Source organism: Babylonia areolata, chromosome 7 (assembly GCF_041734735.1).
Source record: "Babylonia areolata isolate BAREFJ2019XMU chromosome 7, ASM4173473v1, whole genome shotgun sequence".
NCBI classification, from domain to species: domain Eukaryota; kingdom Metazoa; phylum Mollusca; class Gastropoda; order Neogastropoda; family Buccinidae; genus Babylonia; species Babylonia areolata.
The window spans coordinates 31,803,449-31,828,448 of NC_134882.1; the positions used below are offsets into that span (position 1 = coordinate 31,803,449).

The following is a 25,000-nucleotide window of genomic DNA, read 5'->3' on the forward strand; positions in this document are numbered from 1 at the left end:
CCCCATCCCCTCTCTCTGCATCTACCCACCCCACTATAATTCTCTTGTTATTTATGAGTCAGTGAACATGCCAGTCTGTCTGGTTGTCTGGCTGTCTCTCTTTCTCCTTCTCTGTCTCTCCTCCTCTCTCTCTCCTCTCTCTCTCTCTCTCTCTCTCTCTCTCTCTCTCTCTCTCTCTCTCTCTCTCCCTCTCTCTATGTACGTGTATGTGCGCGCGTGCGATTATGTACTCAGAAGAGAGAGAGACAGAGAGATGTGAGAATAGGCTTTAAAAGAATGCGGCTGTAGTGACAGATAATCCCCGTGATGTTATATAAAAGATAAAGAGAAAAAGAAAAGAAAGACGACATTTTATATCCTTCTCAAAGTAGGACAGTGGGCAAGGAGACAGCCATCCCCGTGCTATGTATCCACGACACACAACACACACACACACACACACACACACACACACACACACTATAACAAAGACACCAGAATCCTGTCACGGTGCACTGCAGCAAGTCGACACACTGAACAAAGGAAAAAAAGGTGGCGCCACAGTGTGGCGACACAGTGAGGGAAATCTACATAATATGCCCGTTTCTTCACGAGTAAATCATCATTGCGACACACAAAAAGGATAACACACTTCGGTTTGGGGCGGTCGATTTGTTGTTGTTGTTTTTTGTTACTGTTTGCCGTTGAACTCTTGGCCAGACAGTCGATTTTCTGGATCGTTCAGCTGACTGACGTAGTTCTGTGTGCAGCCTTGTTGGCTTTGTAACTTCAAGTCGTTTGCCTTCAGACAGGATAGGGTATTGACTTGGGCAGAGCGACACAGGTGGTTTTGTCTTATGTGAGGTAATGCGTAATCAGTGTTGTGGATTGTTTTACTTCTCACCAGTTATCAGGGGTTTTTTGTTGGTGGTGTGTTGTTGTTGTTGTTGTTGTTGCTGATGTTTTCACATAGTTATTCTTCTTTTCGGACTATCTTCAGCGTTAGGTATTGGGACATTTTGCGGGGATTCTTTTTGTGTGGTGGTTTACTTAAAACATTCGTGGTTTGGTCGTTGGATGTGCTGCCTCCCAATCTTCAACGAGGTAGGTTCGTGTGTGTGTGTGTGTGTGTGTGTGTGTGTAGGGGGTCGGTGGGGGGGGCGATTGCTGTCACTCACAACATACGTGACAGAGAGAAGAGGTTATGATAATACAAATTAATTCTATGTATGTATCTTAACTATCAACAAGAGAGGCAAGGCCTTCAAGACTCACTTGTGATACACTTTAAAAAAAAAATTTTTAATCCAAGCTTTTTATGTATTGAGTATAATTTCAAAATGTAATGTTTAAGATGAGAAAGATCAGTTTAAAGCAAATTAACTCCCCTAGCATTAATTAGAGTAATTTCCCTTTTTTACTATCTGCTCCAAAAACGTTTGCAAAATAAATAAAACTTCCATGCTTAGCAAAAGAAGTTCCTGTTTGAACAAAAAAATGATAATAATGACTGCTCTTGTTGTTGGGTCAGAATGTCAGATCAAAGTGCCAAGTTTAGAGAATACAAAAAAAAAAAAATATATATATATATATATATATATAACAGTAAATGCAGTTTGCATATAATTAGGCTTCATTATTTTTTTTTGTGTGCCCATCCCAGAGGTGCAATATTGTTTTAAACAAGATGACTGGAAAGAACTGAATTTTTCCTATTTTTATGCCTAATTTGGTGTCAACTGACAAAGTATTTGCAGAGAAAATGTCAATGTTAAAGTTTACCACGGACACACAGACAGACACACACGCACACACACACACACAGACAACCGAACACCGGGTTAAAACATAGACTCACTTTGTTTACACAAGTGAGTCAAAAATTCAGAACACCCCATGCCAACCTTAGCATTGACAGCGATTGGGAAAAAAACTTAGGCGACAGTAAATTGGGTGTCAAATTGAGATTTCAGTTATTTTGACACACATGACGTTATAATTCAGTCACTGAAGTACGTATGATTTATACGCATGCACACATTAATATTTGTACATTTTCAGTACTTTCATACATACATACATATTCATGTACGGTTTGCACGCGGGCGCACGCATACACACACACACACACACACACACACACACGCTTTCACTTTCACTGCGTTGACGGTCACAATCATCAGTTTGATTTTTACGCCGTTTTGTTGGGTTGCGATGTAAGAAAAACAAAGTATAGAAAGCGACAGACCTGTTAGTGTGGATGAAAACCTAGTCCTACTCTAAGTGGGTTCTCCGGCAGGCTACTATCACACGCACGCACGCACGCACGCACACACACACACACACACACACACACACACACACACGCACGCACGCACGCACACACACACACACACACACACACACACACACACACACACACACACACACACACACGCACGCGTGCGCGCGCGCGCGCGCGCACGCAAACACACTCTGACCGTTTTACTTCAACAGTTCAAAACCTTGGACAAGCATGCTGTGTTTCCTTGCACGCGAACGTGTGCAACAAGTTTTAAAGTTTACTTTGTGTGTGTGTGTGAGAGAGAGAAAACTCGACACTTTAACTCTCTCCATACGAACGACGAAAGAGACGACGTTAACAGCGTTTCATCCCAATTACCATCATCAAAATATTGCAAGCGGAAGGCTCTTATACTGAAGACGTGAATGTTGACAAAGAATACCACAATTCTGACGACGGAAGCTAAAGGTTGGGTCATTCAGACACCCACTGGACATCCGAGGAGTCTGTGTAGAGGAGAAGAGAGGACTGGCCGTACTGAGTGAGTTAAAAGTGACCTGTTGTTATGCATTCAGTTTTAACAGAAGGGAAAAAGGGGAGGTGGCGTGGGGTGGGGGGTGGGAGGGGAGTATGGGGTTGGGGGCCACAATTGAAATGCCAAAAACTTCAAGCAGCTCTGGATAATTATGTTCGACGAAAAGCTGTGGCGGCGGTGAAGGAGGACAACTAAGTGGACGGGATTCCTGTCGTGTCACACTGAACTTTGGCAATGTCAGGTCGTGTTGTTGGTGTTTTCATGCGTTGGCCTGGAATGTGGCGACAGGGTTGGGGGGTGGGAGGTGAGAGGGGTGGGGGTGGGGGGGCACTGAGCCATGCTACCTCGTGGCCCCCACCCCCCACCCTCCATCTCAGTGGTGCTTATTGTGTGGGGCTGCTGCTGGTAGGAACGCTGAAAACATGGACATGGACAGGGGTATGTATTTATAGAGCTGTTCAGGCCTGGCCCCTGTGTGCTTGATTACGATTGGGGATCAATAGGTAGAGTCGTGGTGTGTGTGTGTGTGTGCACGCATAAAACATTCATGTAAAACTGGGGGAGGGGGGGGATATGTTAACGATCTGGAGATAACCACAACATGGAAACCTACCCCCAGTGAAAAGAAGGGATGAAAGGTGTTCTGAGTACGTATTCTTTCGATTTTTTTTTTTTTTTCGCCCAAAAGATTTCTTATTTTATAATTGTGGCTGTAGACATATATGTGTGTGTGTATGTGTCAAAGAGCGCCGGTACAGAACAGATGTGCTGGCTTATACTTGAGTATCATTCACGGAATGACACGAAACATTGCATGAAGTTTTTCCTCGTCGGGCACAACGGCGAACAGAAGCCGTGACTGGATGTTCTGCCTTCGCCTACCATTATTGTCGCTTAGCCTGTGTGGGGTTCTTCCTTTATTGAATGAATTTGTGACCGGCACCACAGTTACAATTCGATTTTTCTTCTTCTTTCTTTCTTTTTTTCTTTTTTTCCCCCCCAATTAACAGTGCCTCCCATTCACGCTTACACCGTTATCCCAAATGTCATCGACACCCCGACATGGATTTGAAAGTCACACACACCCTCTTCACCTCCATTCTATCATCCACTACACCCCGTGGCGGCGACAGGGGCGATTATCAAACGAAATTTAAACCCGAGTTGGCTGAGAGAGAGAAAGAGAGATCGAGGACAGTGGTGGTGGCATTTCCCCCGAGTCAGTGGGTCCGAGCAAAGAGCTTCTTTCCCCTCAGTGGCTGCCTATGAACTGACTGTTGGTTCGCAAAGGGCTGAGTCACACAGCGGTGTTTGGAAAGTCAAGCCCACGTTGTTGGCCCAACAGCTCCAACAGTTTGGAAAGAAGTGACGTGATGTGAGTTGGGGGTGGCTACATTCAGCTTGTAGTAGTGAGAGAGAGAGAGAGAGAGAGAGAGAGAGAGAGGAGGGGGATGGGGGTGCATGCACCTTTTGCCAGGTGTGTCGCCAGTACCATACGTGACTGACTCTCCTTTTCAAACCTTGTCAGTGTGGTCGTCAACTGAAGGCGGCAGTCTTTGGAAGTAGTGGTGTGGTGTTGTTGAGTCTTCACATCTGCTGCACTTGAACAGTGTTAGACATTATCTTTGAATTAATGTCTGGAATGTCCGGATATCAGTTTGTGTTCAGCGGCGGCATTTCGGCTAAAGGTAAGTCAGTCGCGTACGCACAAGCACACGGGCGCGCGTCGCGAGCCCACACGCGCACACGTGCAAGTACACACATACACGCACGCACGCGCGCACGTACGCATGCACATACGCGTGCTGTCTCTCTGTCTGTGAGGGAAAACACACACACACACACACACACACACACACACACACACACACACACACAGAGAGAGAGAGAGAGAGAAAACTATCACGTTTACGAAATTCCTTTTATGATCCGAGCCGGCAGTGCCATGCCACAGATACTGTAACCGTTAACGCCGAGCTCAAAAGCTTAAAATGATTTGAAGTCGGTGATAAATGACAGGTGACCGAGGTAATGCATAACAACGGCCGTAGTATTTCCTTCTCCTTGTGTGTGTGTGTGTGTGCGCGCGTGCGCATGAAATCCTATCCATGTTATGGATTTGTACAACAACATGGAAAAGGAGAGGGAGCACAGACCACAAACAAGTATTCATGTCTGTATCTCCGTCTGTCTGCCTGTCTGTCTCTCACTCTCTCTCTCTCTCTCTCACTCTCTTTGCCTGTCTGTCTATCTACATGTGTGTTTTCTTCCTCCAAGACAGCGGCTCTCCTTTCCTCCAACGCACACGAACTGAATGCGCGCACGCAGGCTACTGCCAGGTGGACATCAGAAGCTCCAAACATTGACAGCTTCCTACTGTACATGTAGTGGTGAGTTTAACGAACTGTTGGCATTTCGCCCTTTCGGTCAAGCTGTTCGTGGCTGTGGTAGGGGGTGGTGTGGTCGAGGCGTTGGTCCTGTTGTCCTGTGGGGGGTGTACTGAGTCCTGGCTGGCGGTGCGATCAGTGGAGGTCCTCGCTGTGTCCTGGCCGTTCAGTTGTCGGTTGTGGAAGTCCTGGACCCGGCACACTGTACGTGCCCTCCGATCGTCTCCTTATGCACCTTGCTTGTTCCAGTTAACGTGCGCCTGTTGCTTTTTCTACTGATGATTTCATAGTGCCTGGTCCGCCGCTCTGGTCTGGTTTGTCTTGTCATCATTAACACAGTGCATGTGGTTGTGTAGTGCTGTGTGGGTGGGTGGGGTGGGGGCTTGGGGGGTTAGTTCACGTACAGGGGTCATGTGAAAAACGTGTTTGTCAGTCCGTCAGTGTGTGCGTGAGAGAGGGAGAGAGAGAGCCTGTCGAGCATACAAGTCAGTTGTAACTGATGTGCATATAAAATTATCGTGTGCATGTCTGCGGAGAGAGAGAGAGAGAGAGTGGGGTGGGGGGGGGGACAGACAGAGAGAGAGCGAGCTTATCGAGTATACGAGTAATGTGCATACATCGAGTGCATGTGTCACCTCAGTGACTTTTCGCCTTCTCTGTGAGTGGAGGGAAGAGAAGCCCAGTAAAGTGTTTGCATTGTGGGCGCGAGTGTGTGCCATTGAGTGGGCGCGCGCTTGTGTTCGTTCTCTCTCTGTGTCTCTCTGTCTGTCTCTCTGTCTCGGTCCCTGTCCCTGTCTGTGTGTGTATGTGTGTGTGTTACTGTGTGTGTCTGTTTGCGTCTCTGTCTCTGTCTGTCTGTCTGTCTCCTGTGTGTGTGTGTGTGTGTGTTACTGTGTGTGTCTGTTTGCGTCTCTGTCTCTGTCTGTCTGTCTGTCTCCTGTGTGTGTGTGAGAGAGAGAGAGAGTTACTGTGTGTGTCTGTTTGCGTCTCTGTCTCTGTCTGTCTGTCTGCTCTCTCTCTCTCTGTGTCACTAGCTCTTTCTCTCTCTCCCCCCACTCTCTCTTTCGCTCTCGCCACTCATTCCGCCCTGCCTTTGTCTCTGTGTTTATGTGTCTCTGTCTGCCTGTCTAAATCTCTGTGTGTGTGTGTGTGTGTGTGTTCCTCTCTCTCTCTCTCTCTCTCTCTCTCTCTCTCTCTCTCTCTCTCTCTCTGTCTGTGTCTGTCTGCTTCTTTCTCTCTCTCTCTGTCTGTGCGTCTGTCTGTCTGTCTCTCTCTCTCTCTCTCTCTCTCTCTCTCTCTCTCTCTCTCTCTCTCTCTCTCTCTCTCTCTCTCACCTCAGACTTGAGGGAGAAGAGAAAGATGGGAGGGATGAGTTGACACGGGAACTACGAAGAAAGGATACAAATAATGAGACATCGCTGAGGAAAACGTGACGAATATAAATGTCATTTACTGTCCTTGCTCTGTGAACAATGAAAGTTATTCAGCCTTTGCTCTCGGAAGACAGCTGTTCTAGGCTGTCCGGATGTGAAGAATCGTTAAAGAATGCGTGTCGATGCGCACGCATGTTTCAGTGTGTGTGTTTGTGTGTGTGTGTGTGTGTGTGTGTGTGTGATACCGATAATTTATTCAGGACAGCAGCAGCCCCACTTTGAGTGTGGCTGTGATTTACAGATAATGCAGCATTGATGCATTACACGCACATACCTGCTATGTATACACGTACATGTCATATGTAGGCTACGTCTGCCCCAGGCTCATCTGGTTCATATAACTGCGCATTTCGAAAGACCATCTATTTATATGTTACAAGTTTTTGAATAGTATTTTCTTCCAAGTTTTTTTTTGTTAAACAAAAAACAAAAACAAAAAACTTGTCAACAACAACAACAACAGCAACGACTCGAAGTCTGACGACCCGAAACCAACCATGGTTTCACGTGTTACTTACACTTCAACTGCTTTTCTTTGTCTCTGCGGAATATCTAACACAAGGCAACATGATATAAACTGATCCCTGTCCTCCTTCAGTTGCCAGATTTACGTAATTGTTTTAGTGTGTGTGTGTGTGTGGGTGAGGTGTGTGTGTGTGTGTGTGTGTGCCTGTGTGTGTGTGTGTGTGCACTTTTAATGACTGCTGAGCAGCGTCAGATTCAGTAAATGGGGACTCAGGTGTCAGGTAATGCATATCTAACAAAGCGAACCGTATTCTACGCGGCTACGCCAGCGATGTGTTTTTTACTGTGAAAATCTAGGCCGGCTAGGAAAAACTTTTCTGTATTTAAAACATAATTCTAGACGGGGTAAAAATTGTGTATTATTATATCTCAGTGGCACAACAAAGTTCTTGCTGAACCGGGAAAGCATGGATCTCATACTGTTTTCTCCAAATTAGATGTCGTGCATGCATCAGTGACAGACTGATAAATTGTGTTGACTGATGATGTTTGTCTTTGTTCAAATTAACTGCATTATTTGAAATATTACTTGAATCCATTTTCACAAGACTGACACACTGCTTACAACGAATCTGTCAAAAAGCACCCAATATTTGGTTCTAAGCGAACCAGTCATTGTCTTCATCTAATCCGTCAGTATGTGTTCCGGCTGTGTATTGAAAATCTCATTACAGTCGGTGACTGCTGTGCTTCTCCCAGCAACAATCAAACCAAATTATATTAAAGCCAGATATTGCAAAAACTTATATTCGTTTTCAACTGAAGTCGCTTCCCATAGCGTCAGTCAAATTCATGATCAGTAATAACGGCGTCAACAACTGTGAATGGTTTGAAACCCTTCAGCGTTGTTTTTTTCCCCCCCAAGTTAAACCTAATCAGATTCTTACGCTGAACTGAGTGCTTTATCATTCTACTCCATTTTAAGCAGCACTGCAGTGAAGACATAACGATTTCACTTTATTTATGGGGGCGTGAGAGCCAGACATGATACACTGAGAGACTCATTGTGATGCTATGATCTTAGCATTGAACTGATAGCCACGGACACGTGTATACACATGAGATGGGCCAAACTGGCCCAGCAACGGCATCATACTTGTTATTATAAACACACACGACCACTAACGGAAGTGGTTTGTCACTGCAGTGAAAGTCGTGACAGGCCTTGTTCAACTTCTATCTCTGCTGTACCCTCACACACTGTGTGAAGTGACCGAGCTGTGCACAGCACTCTCTCACCCACCTCTTCCAAGGCGGGAGAGCAGGAGACTTCGGCGGGGTGGTGTCGTATGCCATCAGTGGTAGAGAGGGTGACATAAAGAGACTGACGGTTATTCTTACTACTTATTATACTGGCGTTGAATTACGAGTATGTGTATGATTATTTAATGCTGTAGCTGCTGCTATTGTCGATATTTCTTTCGTGTATGCATTGCAGACGTAATGCAACGTAGGTTCACTCCCGATCACTTGGGCAAAGCTTTCGCTCAACTCGCTCCCTCCGGTCTATCTCTCTTTCTCTTTGGCACGCACGCGCTCACACACACACACACAAACACACACACACACACACACACACACACACACACACACACACACACACATTTTGCACGTTCAATGTTTAGATCAAAATGGTTTTCTAGCAGATGTACAAATTTGTCAACTGGCCGTCTGCTGGCTCTCTTAAAATAGTATCTCAGTTGGACAGATCTTCCAGTGCTGTGTTGCCTGAATATTAGATAAAGGGGTATCTCCAAATTCATTATATATATATATATATATATATATATATATATATATAATGAAATTTCTGAATAAAATTTAACGGTGAAAGGGCTGTGTCAGGAGGTGAACCAATATATGTCATATGGGAATCTGACAGAGCTCGCTCAAGACAGACTGACAATGATTCATATATGTATAATTTCGTTTTTAGTAGTTAGATTTGAAAAACCAAACAATTCGATCACGCTTCAACAGGACAAAGAAGTCAACTGTTTAAGGGAAGTAACTCTTGTCTTATCAATGCTGAGTTTAAATAACATGATTGCACTCCCTTGAATGAGGCGGCCAATTGTAAAATCACATCAAGATCGTTGGGGGGGGGGGGGGGGGGGGGGGTATTGTTTGTGTGTTGTTGTTTGTTTTTTGTTTGTTTTGTTTTGTTTTTTTTACCTGTGAACAACTCGACCACAAGATTTAATACAAAGTGGTCATAATGTAGTTTATGAATGTTGTTTTGTTTTTGTTTTTAGCTCGAAGGCAGTGCTAGAAGCTGTGACACTGAGCTGAATAGAGCTACAGAGCTCAGTGCACTGACTTGTGTTTTTCATTTTGGGTTTATATGTGATATAGTAATACTACAGAGAACAGATAAAATGTTAATTTAGATCCTGTTAAAAAAAATATTTGTTTATCAAGAATGGATTTTAAAATAATTTTCTAAAAGAGTGAGAAATATATTTTTGCTCATTCAGCTGATTCACAAAAAGGAGAACAGAAGTTACAATTTAAAATAGAAAAGGATCTTATGCACTCAGTACCTGTCCAAATGAATAACAAACAGATAAGGGTTTATTTATCCATTGCGATGTGATATCAACACGCAAGGAAAGCAGTTGCATGACAGAGATCCTGCCGTTATATGTGTGCAGTATTGCGGTGTGATAAACAACAGAAGGAAAGCAGTTTGATGACAGAGATCCCTGTGTTGTATGTGTTGCAGTGTGGGCAAGTCTCACCAGTCCCCAGTCCCTTCCACGTCAGACCCTCCATGGTCAAGACCCTCGTCGGGCTACGCCCGCCCCAGCCCTGCGTCCCACTCCACCTCACGATCCAGCTACCCTGACATCAGGGACGCTCCCCGAACGTCAGTGAAGTCAGACCGTCGCTACTCGGACGCTCCCAGCAGGTACGGGTCACGGGACAGAGACCGTGTCGGGGACCCTCACATGGTGGCCTCCAAGTCCTCCCCTGACCTCAACAAGGCGGAAGGCAGTTCGGCTGTGCCTGCGGAAAGTGCCTCCTCTCCTGTGGAGCCCAGGACCAGTTCTGACATCCCTAATGACCTTGGCCAGGAGAGGGGCGGCGGCTACAGCAGGAAGCCAGTGGGACACGATCAGCAAGCACTGAAGAACCAGGCAGCAGGCCACTCCTATGGCGGTGCCAGTTACAGCCTGGGGGAGGGCAGGAGACCTGGGGACAGTTCCTCTCAACAGCCCAAGAGGGTGTCTGAGGACATGTACACGTCAGACATGAACTCCATTGGTGACTGCAGACCTGTGCCTTCCCATTCCTTGCAGAAGTACCAGCCTGACTATGAAAATGTGTCCATGTTGGCAACAGCACCCTTGCAGAGTGAGAAGATTTCAGAAATTGTGGACATAGAGGACAGTCTTGAAGGTGACAGTGTCTCCGCCTCTCCACAGCCATCCGGCTCCCGGATCCCATACTGCCCTACGCCCCCTGAGCGTGACCTGGCCACCCTGAAGTACATCAAGGTGAACCAGAGTCACGAGAAGTACCCGTCCTGGCCTGTCAGCCAGCACAGCGCCGCCACAGAGCAGTCGCAGCCCATCAACACCCGCGCCCAGTCTTGGACGGACCACACCAACACCAGCAAGGAGTTCCCTGCCAAGCAGCGGTTGGCCTACCAGCCAGGCCTCAGGCCTCTGCAGGAGAAGAACTCCCCCGCCTCAGAGCACAAAGGGGAGGAGCCCTCAGGCAAGTCATCGCGCAACACCAGCGACCCCGGCTTGAAGTCGCAGCAGCCCGAGTTTGTCTACGATCGCTACGGCCGTGTGGTTCAGAAGAGAGACATGAAAGGGAGGTTTGAGGACTTTTACCAGAACTCCAAGCCCGGATACCTGCCCCCCAGGTTTGATTCTGATGGACACAGTTACGGGGACAAGGAGTACAACGCGCCCTCACCTCCAGAGCGAGATGTGGCCGGTGTGGATCAGCATCTTCTGTCTGAGGTTGGTCCGCTGTGCATGGTGCTGTTGTGTTCCTTGGTTAATACTGTGCATGCCTATTGTAGGCTTTCAAGCCCCTGACCTGTTCCTTTGCTTTATGCGTAGTTTAGGTATGTTCTGTTTTTTTCTTTTGTAAGCAGATGTGGTTTAACATACATGGATCTGTCTGCATACTTTGACATCTTTTTGAAACTGTTCCTTGATAAATGCATACTTACTCTCAGTCATTTTCAGGTTCAGCATCCAGTCAGTAGGAAGTGACAGCAGAAAGTTTGATCAGAGTACTGAACTGTGCAATTCATTTTTGTGCCTGCTAACCAGATGTGCCAGTAATAGAAAAACAGATGCATTGTTTGATGCATTATACATATATCCTGACTTATTCATGTCCAGTTATGCATATTTCAGAGAAGTTTCTTTTTCTGTTTCTGAGGTAAATATGTCTTATTTTTCTTCTTTTTTTCTCATGAATTTAAGGTCAAGGTGAAAATGTATTCATCTCCATCAGATCTTTCAAACAAGGAAAAACAGCTCAATATTGGAACAACTGACAGTATAGTTAACTTCAGCATAGAACTGGTGACATTTTGCTGAGATATGCCGTCATATGCTGAGATATGCCGTCATATGCGACGGACAATTGTACAAAAAAAACCTAGTAAACTATATTACCTTCAAAAGTTTATGAATCAGCATGCTGCTGCTGACCTGTATTGTTGCTGAGTTATGGATTTACTGCTGCTGACCTGTGTCATTGTTGTTGCAGAGTTATAGTTTTACTGCTGCTGACCTGTGTCATTGTTGTTGCAGAGTTATGGTTTTACTGCTGCTGACCTGTGTCATTGTTGTTGCAGAGTTATAGTTTTACTGCTGCTGACCTGTGTCATTGTTGTTGCAGAGTTATGGTTTTACTGCTGCTGACCTGTGTCATTGTTGTTGCAGAGTTATGGTTTTACTGCTGCTGACCTGTGTCATTGTTGTTGCAGAGTTATGATTTTACTGCTGCTGACCTGTGTCATTGTTGTTGCAGAGTTATTGTTTTTCTGCTGCTGACCTGTGTCGTTGTTGCAGAGTTACAGTTTTACTGTTGCTGCCCTGTGTCATTGTTGTTGCAGAGTTATAGTTTTACTGCTGCTGACCTGTGTCATTGTTGTTGCAGAGTTATAGTTTTACTGCTGCTGACCTGTGTCATTGTTGTTGCAGAGTTATAGTTTTACTGCTGCTGACTTGTCGTCACAGAGTTATAGTTTTACTGCTGTTGACCTGTGTCATTGTTGTTGCAGAGTTATAGTTTTACTGCAGCTGACTTGTGTCATTGCTGTTGTGGCAGAGTTATTGTTTTACTGCTGCTGACCTGTGTCATTGTTGTTGCTGAGTTATAGTTTTACTGCAGCTGACCCATGTCATGCATTGTTGTTGCTGAGTTATAGTTTTACTGCTGCTGACTTGTCATTGTCACAGAGTTATAGTTTTACTGCTGCTGACCTGTGTTGTTGCAGAGTTATAGTTTTACTGCTGCTGACCTGTGTTGTCACAGAGTTATAGTTTTACTGCTGCTGACCTATGTTGTTGCAGAGTTATAGTTTTACTGCTGCTGACCTGCCCTGTGTTGTCACAGAGTTATAGTTTTACTGCTGCTGACCTGTGTTGTTGCAGAGTTATAGTTTTACTGCTGCTGACCTGTGTTGATGCTGACCATTTTTGTTGCTGACATAATGTTCCTGCTGACCTATGTTGTTGTTGATGTGTTGTTGCAGAACAGTGTTGCCGACACTGACCTGTGTTATATTCACTGAAGTTGCTGACCTGTGTTGTTGTTGATGTGTTGTTGCAGAACAGTGTTGCCGACACTGACCTGTGTTATATTCACTGAAGTTGCTGACCTTTGTTGTTGCTGCTGATTTATGTTTTTGCTGACTTGTTCAGTTGTTTCTGACTTGAGTTATCACATTTGAAGTTGCTGACGAGTGTTGTTGTTGCTGAAGTTGCTGGCCGGTGTAGTATTGTCATCTTGCCCTGTGTTGTTTGTTGCAGGCCTTAGATGAACATCACTCACAGACCTTTCCCCATCAGAAACTGCCACAGGCGCAAGAATCTTCCAGCTCTTCTAGTCAACGAAACGTGCCTTCCAACCAGAGGATGGGGTCTACAGGAGACAGCACTTTTCAGCCTGCCTCCGCCAACAGCCCTTCATCCAAGAAACCACCAGGAAACCTATCACTGTCCTCTGCACACACCGTCGGTGACCCCAGACGAGCTGATATGGCCACCAGTCCTCTAGCCAGTCCTCATGCCACTTCTTCCAACCCTCGGGCACACGGTGCTCCATCCCCTTCCTACAGAGATTACCTGTACAGAGACAGTGCACCTGGTGCCAGCAGGTCATCCTCCAGGCCCTACATAGTGAAACAGACCCCATACTACAACACCAGCACACAGACCGATGTCCAGTCCTATGCCGTGAAAATGTCGGACCCTCGTGCTCAGCACTGTAACGTGGAAATACAGGTGGGCAATGTGGGCAGTCAGACGTCACCCCACAAGGAGTTTGAGGAGAAGTCCATCCAGGCCAGGATGTCCCGCGAATTCCAGCCCTCAGAGCTGGACCCGTCCAGCCCCAAGAAAGCGTCCTACAAGGACAAAAGAAACTATTTTCAGTACCCTTTTCAGGGGATGCAGAGCATACAGGCCAAATATGCAACAGACATGGAGACACCAGAATCTCTGCAGCCAGCAGAAGTGTTTTCACCTTTCAGTTCAGGGGATCAGGCTTCCATCATGCGTAAGCTGTCTGAGGAGTTTTACGGGGGCAATAAGATGGCGCTTTTGGGAGAAAAACGCCACTCCTCTGCCTCCTCTCAGGAACACTCGCCCAAACCTGTTGACTCCAGCAGTGTCTCTGTTCATAGTGGTACCATGAGTCAGGCAGAATCTTACAGCAGTGTTATCATCCACCCATCTGAAAGTGCAGGCCCCTTTGGTCGTGATGATTTTGGTTCACAGTCCAGCATTACTGATTCACGGAATGATCTTACATCCCTCTCATCAAACTCTCAGTCAAGCCTGAAAGACACTGCTCCTAGAGGGAGAAACAGCCTTGAATACTTTCCCAGATCTGCCCCTCGACCACTTCAAGAAGCCAGGAAATTCAGTTCACTGTCTTCTATAAGTCGCAACCGTGTGAGTAGGGGTTCTGAATCACGCCCCCAAGGACAGGACATGTATGTGGATACTCGTTCTCACAGATCTGGGTCACATCGGGATTCAAGTTCTAGCTCTGAGCCTTCCCCGTCCCAGCCCAAAACCTCCCCAGACTCTCACAGTGTAGGTAATGTTCAGAATCGTTCTAAAGGACAGCTTCACTCAGACTCACGCACAGCTTCAACTGCTTCACATTCACAGCATGCCAAAAGTGAATCTGCTGATTCTGTGTTTAGTGAGCACAGCACGTTTGAGCCAAAGGAAAGACAAAACCAGGGAAATGTGAACCAAACATCAAATCATGACAGTGGTGTTGGTGGACAAGATGGGAAAAAGACAGGGTCTGCAGAAATGCTGGGAAGAAAACTATCCATGAAAAAGGCTTACGGGATCTATGATGATATGGATCGCCCTCTGTCCAGTCCCACAAAAGATTCCAGAAGTGCCTCTTCCTCTCTGGACATGGGAAGCAGGACAAGGGGAAGCTACTCTGATTCCAAGCAGCTGGGCCAGATCCAGGAGGAAGCAGATGTGGGTATCAGCCAGGGTAATAAAGACGGTCGACCACATCTGGTGGGTATCAGCCAGGGTCATAAAGACGGTCGACCACATCTGGTGGGTATCAGCCAGAGTGATAAAGACGGTCGACCGCATCTGGTGGGTATCAGCCAGAGTAATAAAGACGGTCGACCACATCTGGTGGGTATCAGCCAGAGTGATAAAGACGGTCGACCACATCTGGTGGGTATCAGCCAGAGTGATAAAGACGGTCGACCACATCTGGTGGGTATCAGCCAGAGTAATAAAGACGGTCGACCACATCTGGTGGGTATCAGCCAGAGTGATAAAGACGGTCGACCACATCTGGTGGGTATCAGCCAGAGTGATAAAGACGGTCGACCACATCTGGTGGGTATCAGCCAGGGTGATAAAGACGGTCGACCAGATCTGGTGAGGCACAAAACACAAGACGACATTTCTGATACGCGTCAGAGGCTGGACAGCTGGAGGGATGACTTGATCAAAAGGACAGGATGTGGGCCACGAACCTCTTCAGAGCAGGGGTCATCAGGGAGAAGCTTTGAAACCACGAGGCCTCCGCGTCTGTTTGATGGCAGCATTGACTCTGGGGTTGGTTCTGAGATTTTGTCCAGAACCGATGGTCAAAGCACCCCGTCTGAGCCAGCCCATTCCAGCTTCCCAGCCTTGGAGAAAACCACAGGGGCAGAACTCAAACGGGTCCAGCAGCAGGCAGTGTTGAATTTTGTCCAGCAAAAAAGGGGAAAACAAGAACATTCCCCAGAGTCGTCGCTGTATGAGTCTGTTGGCATACCGCGCTCCCCACATTCCCCAACGTCTGAGTCTGTGTCTGACTTGATCTCAAAGACCCACGAGGTGCTGGCCAAGCGGGCAGACAGTATTCGCAGGACGGGCTCCACCTCATCACGGGCCTCCAGTGCAGACTATGTGGACATGAACCGGCCCCGCAGGGAAACTGAATGGAGTCGTTTGAGGAATTCAGACTCTTTTCAGTACAATTCCAGCCGCAGTTCCCTGTGCTCTGAGAACACGTATGAGGATATCAGTGTGTTTGCGCCTTCCACACCCAGAAGTTCCACACAAGAAATACCAAGGGATGGAGAGGTAAGTTGTTGAGGTTTTTTTGTTTTTTGTTTTTTTTTAATCAATGAATAATCGTTTTGCACGATCACTTAGACTACTTTGTCTCAGGAAATGCTTCCACAGATCTGGAAGAATTAGGAAACTGATGACTGAACTCTTTGCAACAACATCCACCAAGATCTGACAGAAGGAAAAGGAAGGGGAGTGGGGGCATAATGATAGAAAAGAACAGTTTGATCTGTCTCATTCTGTCAGGTTGTCTTCTAAATTCAAGGACTGCAACTCTTGTGTATGCTCATTTCTGACTTTTTTTTAACTTTTTTTTATATATATATACTCATTTGACAGCTTCATTCTGGGGAAATCAGAAGTGCATACTGGGTATTCATGTTTCCATAATCTGCTGAACACCAAAATGAATCACAAGCGCGCATGTTTTGACTTTACATACTCACAGACAAAGGAGGTCAGCACAAGTCTGAAGATATATTTACCTTGGAGACAAAACAAACAAATGAAGGCATCTCCACACTTACCCAGTCTGGTGCTGCTGGGATGTGAACACCTGAGTGACAGGCACAATGACCAAATTACCACATGGTTAAAGGGCTGGACTTCAGTCTCATGGTCTAAGACATCTATGGTGTGAGTCCCAGCAGGACCCAGTGAGTAAAGGATGGAGTAGGTGTGGGTGTTTTTTGCTGGGTTTTTTTCAGACTCCTGTACCATTTTCAGTGCATGTTTGGACATGCTAGTGCATTAAATGTCTTTGTGAACGCATTCATAAGATAAAATACATTATGCATGTTATAGATCAGTGTTAGCCGACTTTGGGAACCATTAACATCCAGCATGCACAGCCCCTAAACATATAGAGTATGACTGCCTAAAAGGCAGATTAACAATGGTCATATACTTGTTATATGTATATATAGTCACAAATTAAAAGCTTGTACCTTTTATGAGTGAACATGAGAGTTGCAACCTAAGAACAAAGAAGAAACCCAGATTTTCAAAACAGATGTCTTGTACATTGACCACATGGTAACTACTGATTCTACACCTTTGTGGAAAGTTGGAAATACGTGAAGTTCTACTTCAGTGTCCTGTTCCTTCTTTGTAGAACTGAGGTTGCTGAATTTACACATTTGTAAGCATTTTGTGTGTATACGCATGTACATGCACACGTGTGTACACACACCCTCTCTCTGTCTGTGTTCAGATCACATTGGTTTTGGAACAGAATGCCGTGTCAGAGTAGAGTTGCTTCTCTTGATACAAAAGCTGGGGAAAACTAAGATTCTGTTTGTATGAAAAAAATGAATAAAAGAAATCAAAATGGGAATTAAATGTTAATCAGTTATTAATGATCAGTGAATGAATATATGGGAGACATGATAAAATACGGAAAAAAAAGAATGATTAAAATTAATAGTTAGGAAACATAGTAAATGGAAGTTTCTTGAAGTTGAACATTAGTTTAACATAAGTCGGCATGTTAATTCTACTCTGTGGTTAGGGGTTGTGATGAGCGCAGCTTTGTTTCAAAAGCTGCAGAACACAATAGGAATGCTAATTTTTAATGTATATGAATGATCCAAATGCATGTAAAGAAGAACAAGTAGTTTTTACATACATGTGTGTGTGAGAGAAAGAGAGAGGTGTGTGTGCAGTGTAAAGTGTGAGAGAGAGAGGCAGACAGAGATCGCATTACATGTGAATGTGCAGTGTAATATGTGAGAGAGAGAGAGATACTCAACGTTGTCTCCCAATCTGCTCCACTGATGGAAAGCAGGTCAAGAGAGAAATGAAGATTAGTAATTTATAAGTTGTCAGAGTGCAAACGAAAGTGCCATTGTTGCACTGTTCTTGATAAATTTGTGTGTGTTAATTCATTTGTTGAACATTTATCCACAGTTAATTGTGACTTTAGATGAAGAATGTGTGTGTGTGAGAGAGAGAGAGAGATTAGAGGGAATGAACATTATCAGTTGATACATGTCAAATACATGTTGCATCTTGAAACATGTGACAGCGTTTGTCTGCCAGGTCATGTCAAAAGTGTATCTGTAAAGTCCTAGTTCCCATGCTTGGATTGATGTTGTTTTTGTATTGTTGTTTTTCCTACAGGCTCATAATAAGGACATGCAAAACAAGTTTGAGGATGGTCTTCAGAGGTAAGAATTTTCTACACTTAAACTTACAGTAGTGTTGATAATCTTATAATCTTTTTCTTTTCTTTTTTAACTTTGTAAGAGAGAATTGTTTTTTCCTAAGCAGAATCAAATGTGAAATAAGTTCATAAATCCACTTCTTCTTTTGTATTCAGCTTACATGTGATTTATGAAACAGAAAATATACTTTTGCACTTCTGTTTGTACACATTTTCCAAAACTAAAAAAATTACATGAATGCACAGTTGAACAGACACACACACATGCACATGCACACACACACACACACACACACACACACACAGATTTATAAGTGCATGCATACTCTCTCTCTCTCTCTCTCTCTCTCTCTCTCACACACACACACACACACACACACACACACACACACACACACACACAATTTCTCTCTACTCTCTCTCTCTCTCTCTCTGTGTGTTTCACACCCACACATGCACGCACATGCACACACACACAAACTTGATTGTATAAATATTTCTATGATCACGTAGCATGCAGGTACTTTCCCCAGTTTCAAAACAGTCATGATGTGATCAGACATCCTGTACTAGTTCTGTGTATCAAAATTCTAATTGTGGTCCTCACTTGAGACATGGAAATTGACTGGTCACATGAAGATATACTGTATGCCTTTGGGTCTGTGATTGTGATGAATGTGAAACATGCACTGGATGACATAGAAGAGCTGGATTCATAGTGGATTAGATGTTGTTGTGTGTTTGTGTGGATGTATCACTGTGTGGTGGATGGTGTGTGTGTGTGTGAGAAAGAAGGGAAGAATCACTGTATTGTATGAACACAATGATAAAGAAATCTCTCACAGCTAATTGCCAATACAAACAGATGAATGGATTTCAGAGATTATTAACCGTTGATTTCAAGAATCCCTGTGGTGAGATGAAATGATAGTGGATCCTTTTCAGTTTGGTTTATTGTGGGCAACTGAAGGGTGTTTCAATACTATCACAGTGTTATGTGTGTATGAGTGCCTTGACATTGAATATCAGTAGTGTCACTACTGTCACTAACTTTTGTTGACATATTGGTTATGGATCTTTGCCAGATGTTTCTGGTGAGATTGTGTGTGTGTGTCTGTGTCTGTGTGAATAGGTCTATACAAATATGAATTCTGTCTTAATCTGTGATCGAGCTAGTTTGAGTAAAATGAAACATGAATTTGTCATTAGTACAGAATCATTAGAAATTAGTTGAATATTTATGGAAAGAACTACACCAGGTCCCATGCAGTCATTGGGTTTTAAATGGACCAGCTTCACACTCTGTTTTTCTGTTTTATATATATACCTTCTCCGGCAGACAGTATTGATGAACACGTTGATAATTAATTGTTAAACATTTAATTATGATCACATTTTACTTTACCAGCACATTCTTCAACTTGGACACACACACACACACACACACACACACACACACACACACAGATTTATAAGTGCATGCACACAGACTCACTCTCTCTCTCTCTCTTTCTCTCTCTCTCTCTCTCTCTCACACACACACACACACACACACACACACACACACACACACACACATTTCTATCTACTCTCTCTCTGTCTGTTTCACACACACATGCACGCACATGCACACACACACAAACTTGATTGTATAAATATTTCTATGATCAAGTAGCATGCAGGTACTTTCCCCAGTTTCAGAACAGTCATGATGTGATCAGACATCCTGTACAGTGTACTAGTTCTGTGTAGCAAAATTCTTATTGTGGTCCTCACTTGAGACATGGAAATTGACTGGTCACATGAAGATATACTGTATGCCTTTGGGTCTGTGAGTGCGATGAATGTGAAACATGCACTGGATGACATAGAAGAGCTGGATTCATAGTGGATTAGATGTTGTTGTGTGTTTGTGTGGATGTATCACTGTGTGGTGGATGGTGTGTGTGTGTGAGAAAGAAGGGAAGAATCACTGTATTGTATGAACACAATGATAAAGAAATCTCTCACAGCTAATTGCCAATACAAACAGATGAATGGATTTCAGAGATTATTAGCCATTGATTTCAAGAATCCCTGTGGTGAGATGAAATGATAGTGGATCCTTTTCAGTTTGGTTTATTGTGGGCAACTGAAGGATGTTTCATTACTATCACAGTGTTATGTGTGTATGAGTGCCTTGACATTGAATATCAGTAGTGTCACTACTGTCACTAACTTTTGTTGACGTATTGGTTATGGATTTTTGCCAGATGTTTCTGGTGAGATTGTGTCTGTGTCTGTGTGAATAGATCTGTATAAATATGAATTCTGTCTTAATCTGTGATCGAGCTAGCTTGAGTAAAATGAAACATGAATTTGTCATTAGTACAGAATCATTAGAAATTAGTTGAACATTTATGGAAAGAACAACACCAGGGCCCATGCAGTCATTAGGTTTTAAGTGGACCAGCTTCATTCTCCAATTTCCAGTTTCATACCTTCTCCGGCAGACAGTATTAATGAACACGTTGATAATTAATTGTTACAACACATAATTATGATCACATATTACTTTACCAGCACATTCAGTTCACACACACACACACACACACACACACACACCACATAAACACACGTATGCTCACACACACACGCATGCTCATACACACACACGCGCACGCGCGCGCGCGCACGCACACACACACACACACACACACACACACACACAAGTGCGTACACTTGCACGCACATTAGTGATGCGTTCCAGGGAAAGAGGTTGTTTCAGGATAATAACACTCAGGGATTAGGGGGTGAGTTAGTCATTTTATGAGAAAAGTGATAGACTTGGCAGCGTATTTTAAAAACAGTCGTGGAAACAGTAATTTCCCCCATTCACCGCAGCAGAATCATTCTCAACAACAGAAAACCCCACAACAGTTTTGTCCATCTCGACAATGGACAGAGCGATCGTGACTGTGAGGAAGGTGACTGTGACCTGTTGAAGTCATCAGCGATAGGCTACTTTTGTTATACGCGTTCCCATTGGCCACAATGCTTTCTCATACACAATGTGGGCGTGAGAGATGGTATTATCTCCCCTGGCACGTATGCGTACACTTGTGGGACGTGTTCACGGGAAAAGGGAAAAACAATGCTTCCTGATGACGGGCACGGCCTACAAAGTCCTGCAACAATCAAAACATTGTCATTGTGAGCCCCTGCCTCGGTCCCTCTCACACAGTTACGGAATACGACTAGATGTGCGCATCGACTCGTTCAGTGCAAAAGTGTGAACAGTTTTGTTTTGAATAGAAGTGGGTAAATCAGACTACACATTCCGTGAACACTTTTCTTCATCTTTGTTCCGAAATTCCTCCACCCGGCCCGAAGCATCACAGCTTGTAACACCAAGGTTTGTCGAACAGTAACTTCTTTTTTCTGGAAAGAGGACACAACTTTTGAGCGGGTTACTGCTGCATGGTGTCTCAAAATTCCCATGTCGACACAAACTCCAAACGAATTGACAGTATCCTAGCAGACGACTTTTTTTTGTGTCAAACTCGGCCGTTGAATGGAAAGCTTGAAAGGGTTGACGATGTCGCAGTGGACTCGGGGCTCGGGATTTAATTTGGTGGCACAGAGCAGCAACAGCAACAGCAAACAGCCAGTTATTTTGACTGGCTACACCTGGAAGGCTGAGTAAGTCGTTCGCATCAACTTCACCTGTGTGTGTGTGTGTGTGTGTGACTGAGTGAGTGTGTTTCATCCCCTCCCAAAATGAGAGCGCTTAGTTCTAGCTCTTTCGAATTTCCTGCTCATTTGTTTGTTCCATTGTCTTATAAAAATAATATATCTTGACAGGTGGTATGCAGTTTGTCACTTAAGGTTGTACATGCCAGTTTTAGTTCCGTCCAGTTTTGTGTTTATTGTTATCCATTCTCCACGTGTTTAAAAGTTCTGCTGGTTTCATCAGTGTGTCGTGTAATTGACTGTTGATTCATAGACGAGTAAGAAATGTTGATCTTTTTTTTTTAATTCCAAAGCATTTTGTTAAATATTCTTTTTATAGTCTACTTGATCAGATCAGAGCCTTCTCTTTTGAGCAGGTTATTTGGAAGGGGCGGGGTGTCAGTTTTTATTAATATTTTGTCATTTTATATGTCATGACTTTTGATGACATTTTTGTTTGTCATTGGATGCCCACTGAGCAAACTTAACAATAATATATATTATAATCCTGCTTGCCATGAATAGGTAGGCTGCTTGCCATGAATAGGTAGGATAGTAAGACCTGAACCACCACGCATGCAATAAGTATTCAAATCCTAATGGTGAACAGGCCTTGAACGAGGCCTCAAGCACCTCAGGTACAAGTTGAAGTTCAAGTTTAGAATTCATTTATGTCAGAATGGTGATGTGCATGGTGTGGACTGGATGAGGTCAGCAGTTATCCTGATTATGAGGTGGACTTTGTGACTGTCTTCTTCAACACACACACACACACAGACTCACACACACATGCACATGCACATGCACATGTGTGTGCCACATGTACGCACACAGGCACATACACATACGCACATGATGTGCAGACACATGTGAAATAACTCCTATGGCTAGGGTGGAGATAAAATTTATTTGAATATATAAATATAAAAAAATTAAAAAGTTAAAAAGCTGGAAAAAGTAGTCATATTGTCCAAAACTGTATGTGAACATTTGACCTGATACTGGATCCCACTGACAAAGTTCATCTGTCACCTGATAGACACAACAGTGTCTTCAGTTAATATGCAACAACTGCAAGAGATTGGAGAATAATACAGGTGAGGCCTGACCATAAAGCATTGGAGGATCAGAACATCATGTTGGGGGAATAAATCAGTGTTACTGTTAGAATACAAACAACATCATAAATGGTAATAGTTTTGTATCCATCAATGTTAGAATACAAACTACATCATTATTAATGAATTTATAACCAGCAGTGTTAGAATACCAATGACATCAATGTTAACAAATTTATAACTATCGTGTTAGAATACAATTGACATATTAACTGTAAATGAATTTATAACCATCAGTGTTAGAATACAAACATTCATCCCCCCACCCCCACCCCCTAAAAAAGGAGTATAGTGGGGTAAACACAGTTGTAAAATACATAAAAACCCACACCAAGATATGAGTGAAAATGGAGATACAGCCCATGAATGCAGAAATGTAGAAATTCTAGGAATTAGTGTGCTTATGTTTTCCTGGCTCACCACTCAAGTTTTCACTCAAACCATGCCCCACATTACTCCTCCACTCTGCCACTGACAGGTCCACTTTATAATGTGGCATTATGCATGCTTACCCAAAGACCATAAGCAAAGCTTGATAGACATTGATCAGGCTAGGGTAAGTAGGTTGCTGAAGTAATGCAGTATGTCATATGTCAGAGTCTCAGAGCAGGGTGATGTATTTTCTGTTCATCCACATCACACACATTGACATAAGAATAGTAGGCCTTATGTTATTTTCTGTTCCAGTAAATAACTTTAACCCCGCCCCCTTCTTTTCCATGTAGGTTTGTACAGGGTATGCATGTGCATGCAGGCAAGGATTAGTTATAAAAACAGAATATAATCATTTGAATAAGTGACCAGAATTTTGGATCTTTCACCATATATGGCATGTAGACAGTCTGACATGATGATTATTACTCTTTATCAAAGTTAGTGAAAAGCATCAGAAAAACAAAGTTTTGTGATTGACGGCTCTGCTGGGTTATTGTTGTCAGATCAGTCATCAAGAACATAAACAGTAGAACTTTGATTTGTTGTTTTAAATCCACACAATTTGATTTATCAGTGCAATATTATGTTGTAAAATTGTGAGGAGTTAACACTTCATTTTGTTTGTGATTTTCTTTTGAAGTGTTTTTGACATGCAATACATGGTCAGGTACTGAGCTTTGTCAGGTACTGAGCTGTGTCAGGCACTGAGCAGTATTGTCAATCAAGGAAGATATTTTTAATTTGAATGCAGATGCTCAGTAGACCATTGGACATGGGTTGTATTATCCATGAAGAAAAAGTGGATGGGGAAAGAGCGGCTGGTAGGAAGAGGAGAATTTAAAGATAGAAATTATGGTGGGGGTGGGGGGGTACTATTCATGCATAGTTTTTATTGAACTAAGATATAGATCTTTCAAATAAAATGTGTAATCAAAATCTGCCATAACCTGCAGTCTATTATAACAATATAAGATTATATTATCCAATAGATTGGCATCAAACTTGGTGTTTATATAAATTATGCAAGTCACTTTACACTGTGTGCTTAGTGTGTATTAGAACCAAACAGGAGACGTAACACTGTGAGGATGATTATTTATTAGTAGTAAACACATATATGGCACTGAGCAACAAAACCAACAAAAGACGGCGAGTTGAATAAATTTAGGTTTTTTAAACTTGTGTATCAACTATCATGATGTATTCATCCTACATACAACAGCAAAAAATAATGAATGACAGTTTCAATTTGTGACTCATACACAAAGGTGTCAGAAAAAGCTCTGGAGAAACGGCGACACAGCAAAGCAGCACAGTCGATCCATTTATACCTGCACGGATGTGGCCTTTTTTCGCCACCCGACTGCATGGGGTGCAGGCCAGCTGTTTAATGTTTGCCTTGCTGAATGCTGTTTCGGCGGGCGTCTGTCCGCTCCTCTTTCCAAAACTGTAATGATAGACATGCGTCTCGCTGCCTCCTTTCTTTCTCCTCTTTGTTCTGTCTCTTTTTCTTTCTTTTTTTTTTCTCTTTCCTTCTTTCTTTCTTTATTCCTCCTCTTTCATAAATACAAGTTTCCTTCTCCCAGTGTCACCTCCACACCGTCACTTCCTCACCTCCGCCA

General features: G+C 43.7%; 1 protein-coding gene across 6 annotated transcripts in view; it reads left to right on the top strand.

Annotated features, from left to right (window-relative positions):
* The window catches only part of LOC143283964 (uncharacterized), a 182,162-nt gene that overhangs the window by 109,545 nt on the left and 47,617 nt on the right, over positions 1 to 25,000 (top strand). For 4 of the 6 annotated variants that reach the window (XM_076590438.1, XM_076590440.1, XM_076590439.1 and 1 more), the window contains 3 exons: positions 9,869 to 11,120; positions 13,152 to 15,962; positions 18,072 to 18,118. In XM_076590438.1, the coding sequence (XP_076446553.1) occupies positions 9,869 to 11,120; positions 13,152 to 15,962; positions 18,072 to 18,118 (4,110 nt within the window). Of the gene's footprint in view, positions 1 to 873; positions 1,084 to 4,244; positions 4,487 to 9,868; positions 11,121 to 13,151; positions 15,963 to 18,071; positions 18,119 to 25,000 lie in introns of those variants that run through there. The other 2 variants (XM_076590443.1, XM_076590442.1) reach the window with 2 other exon arrangements.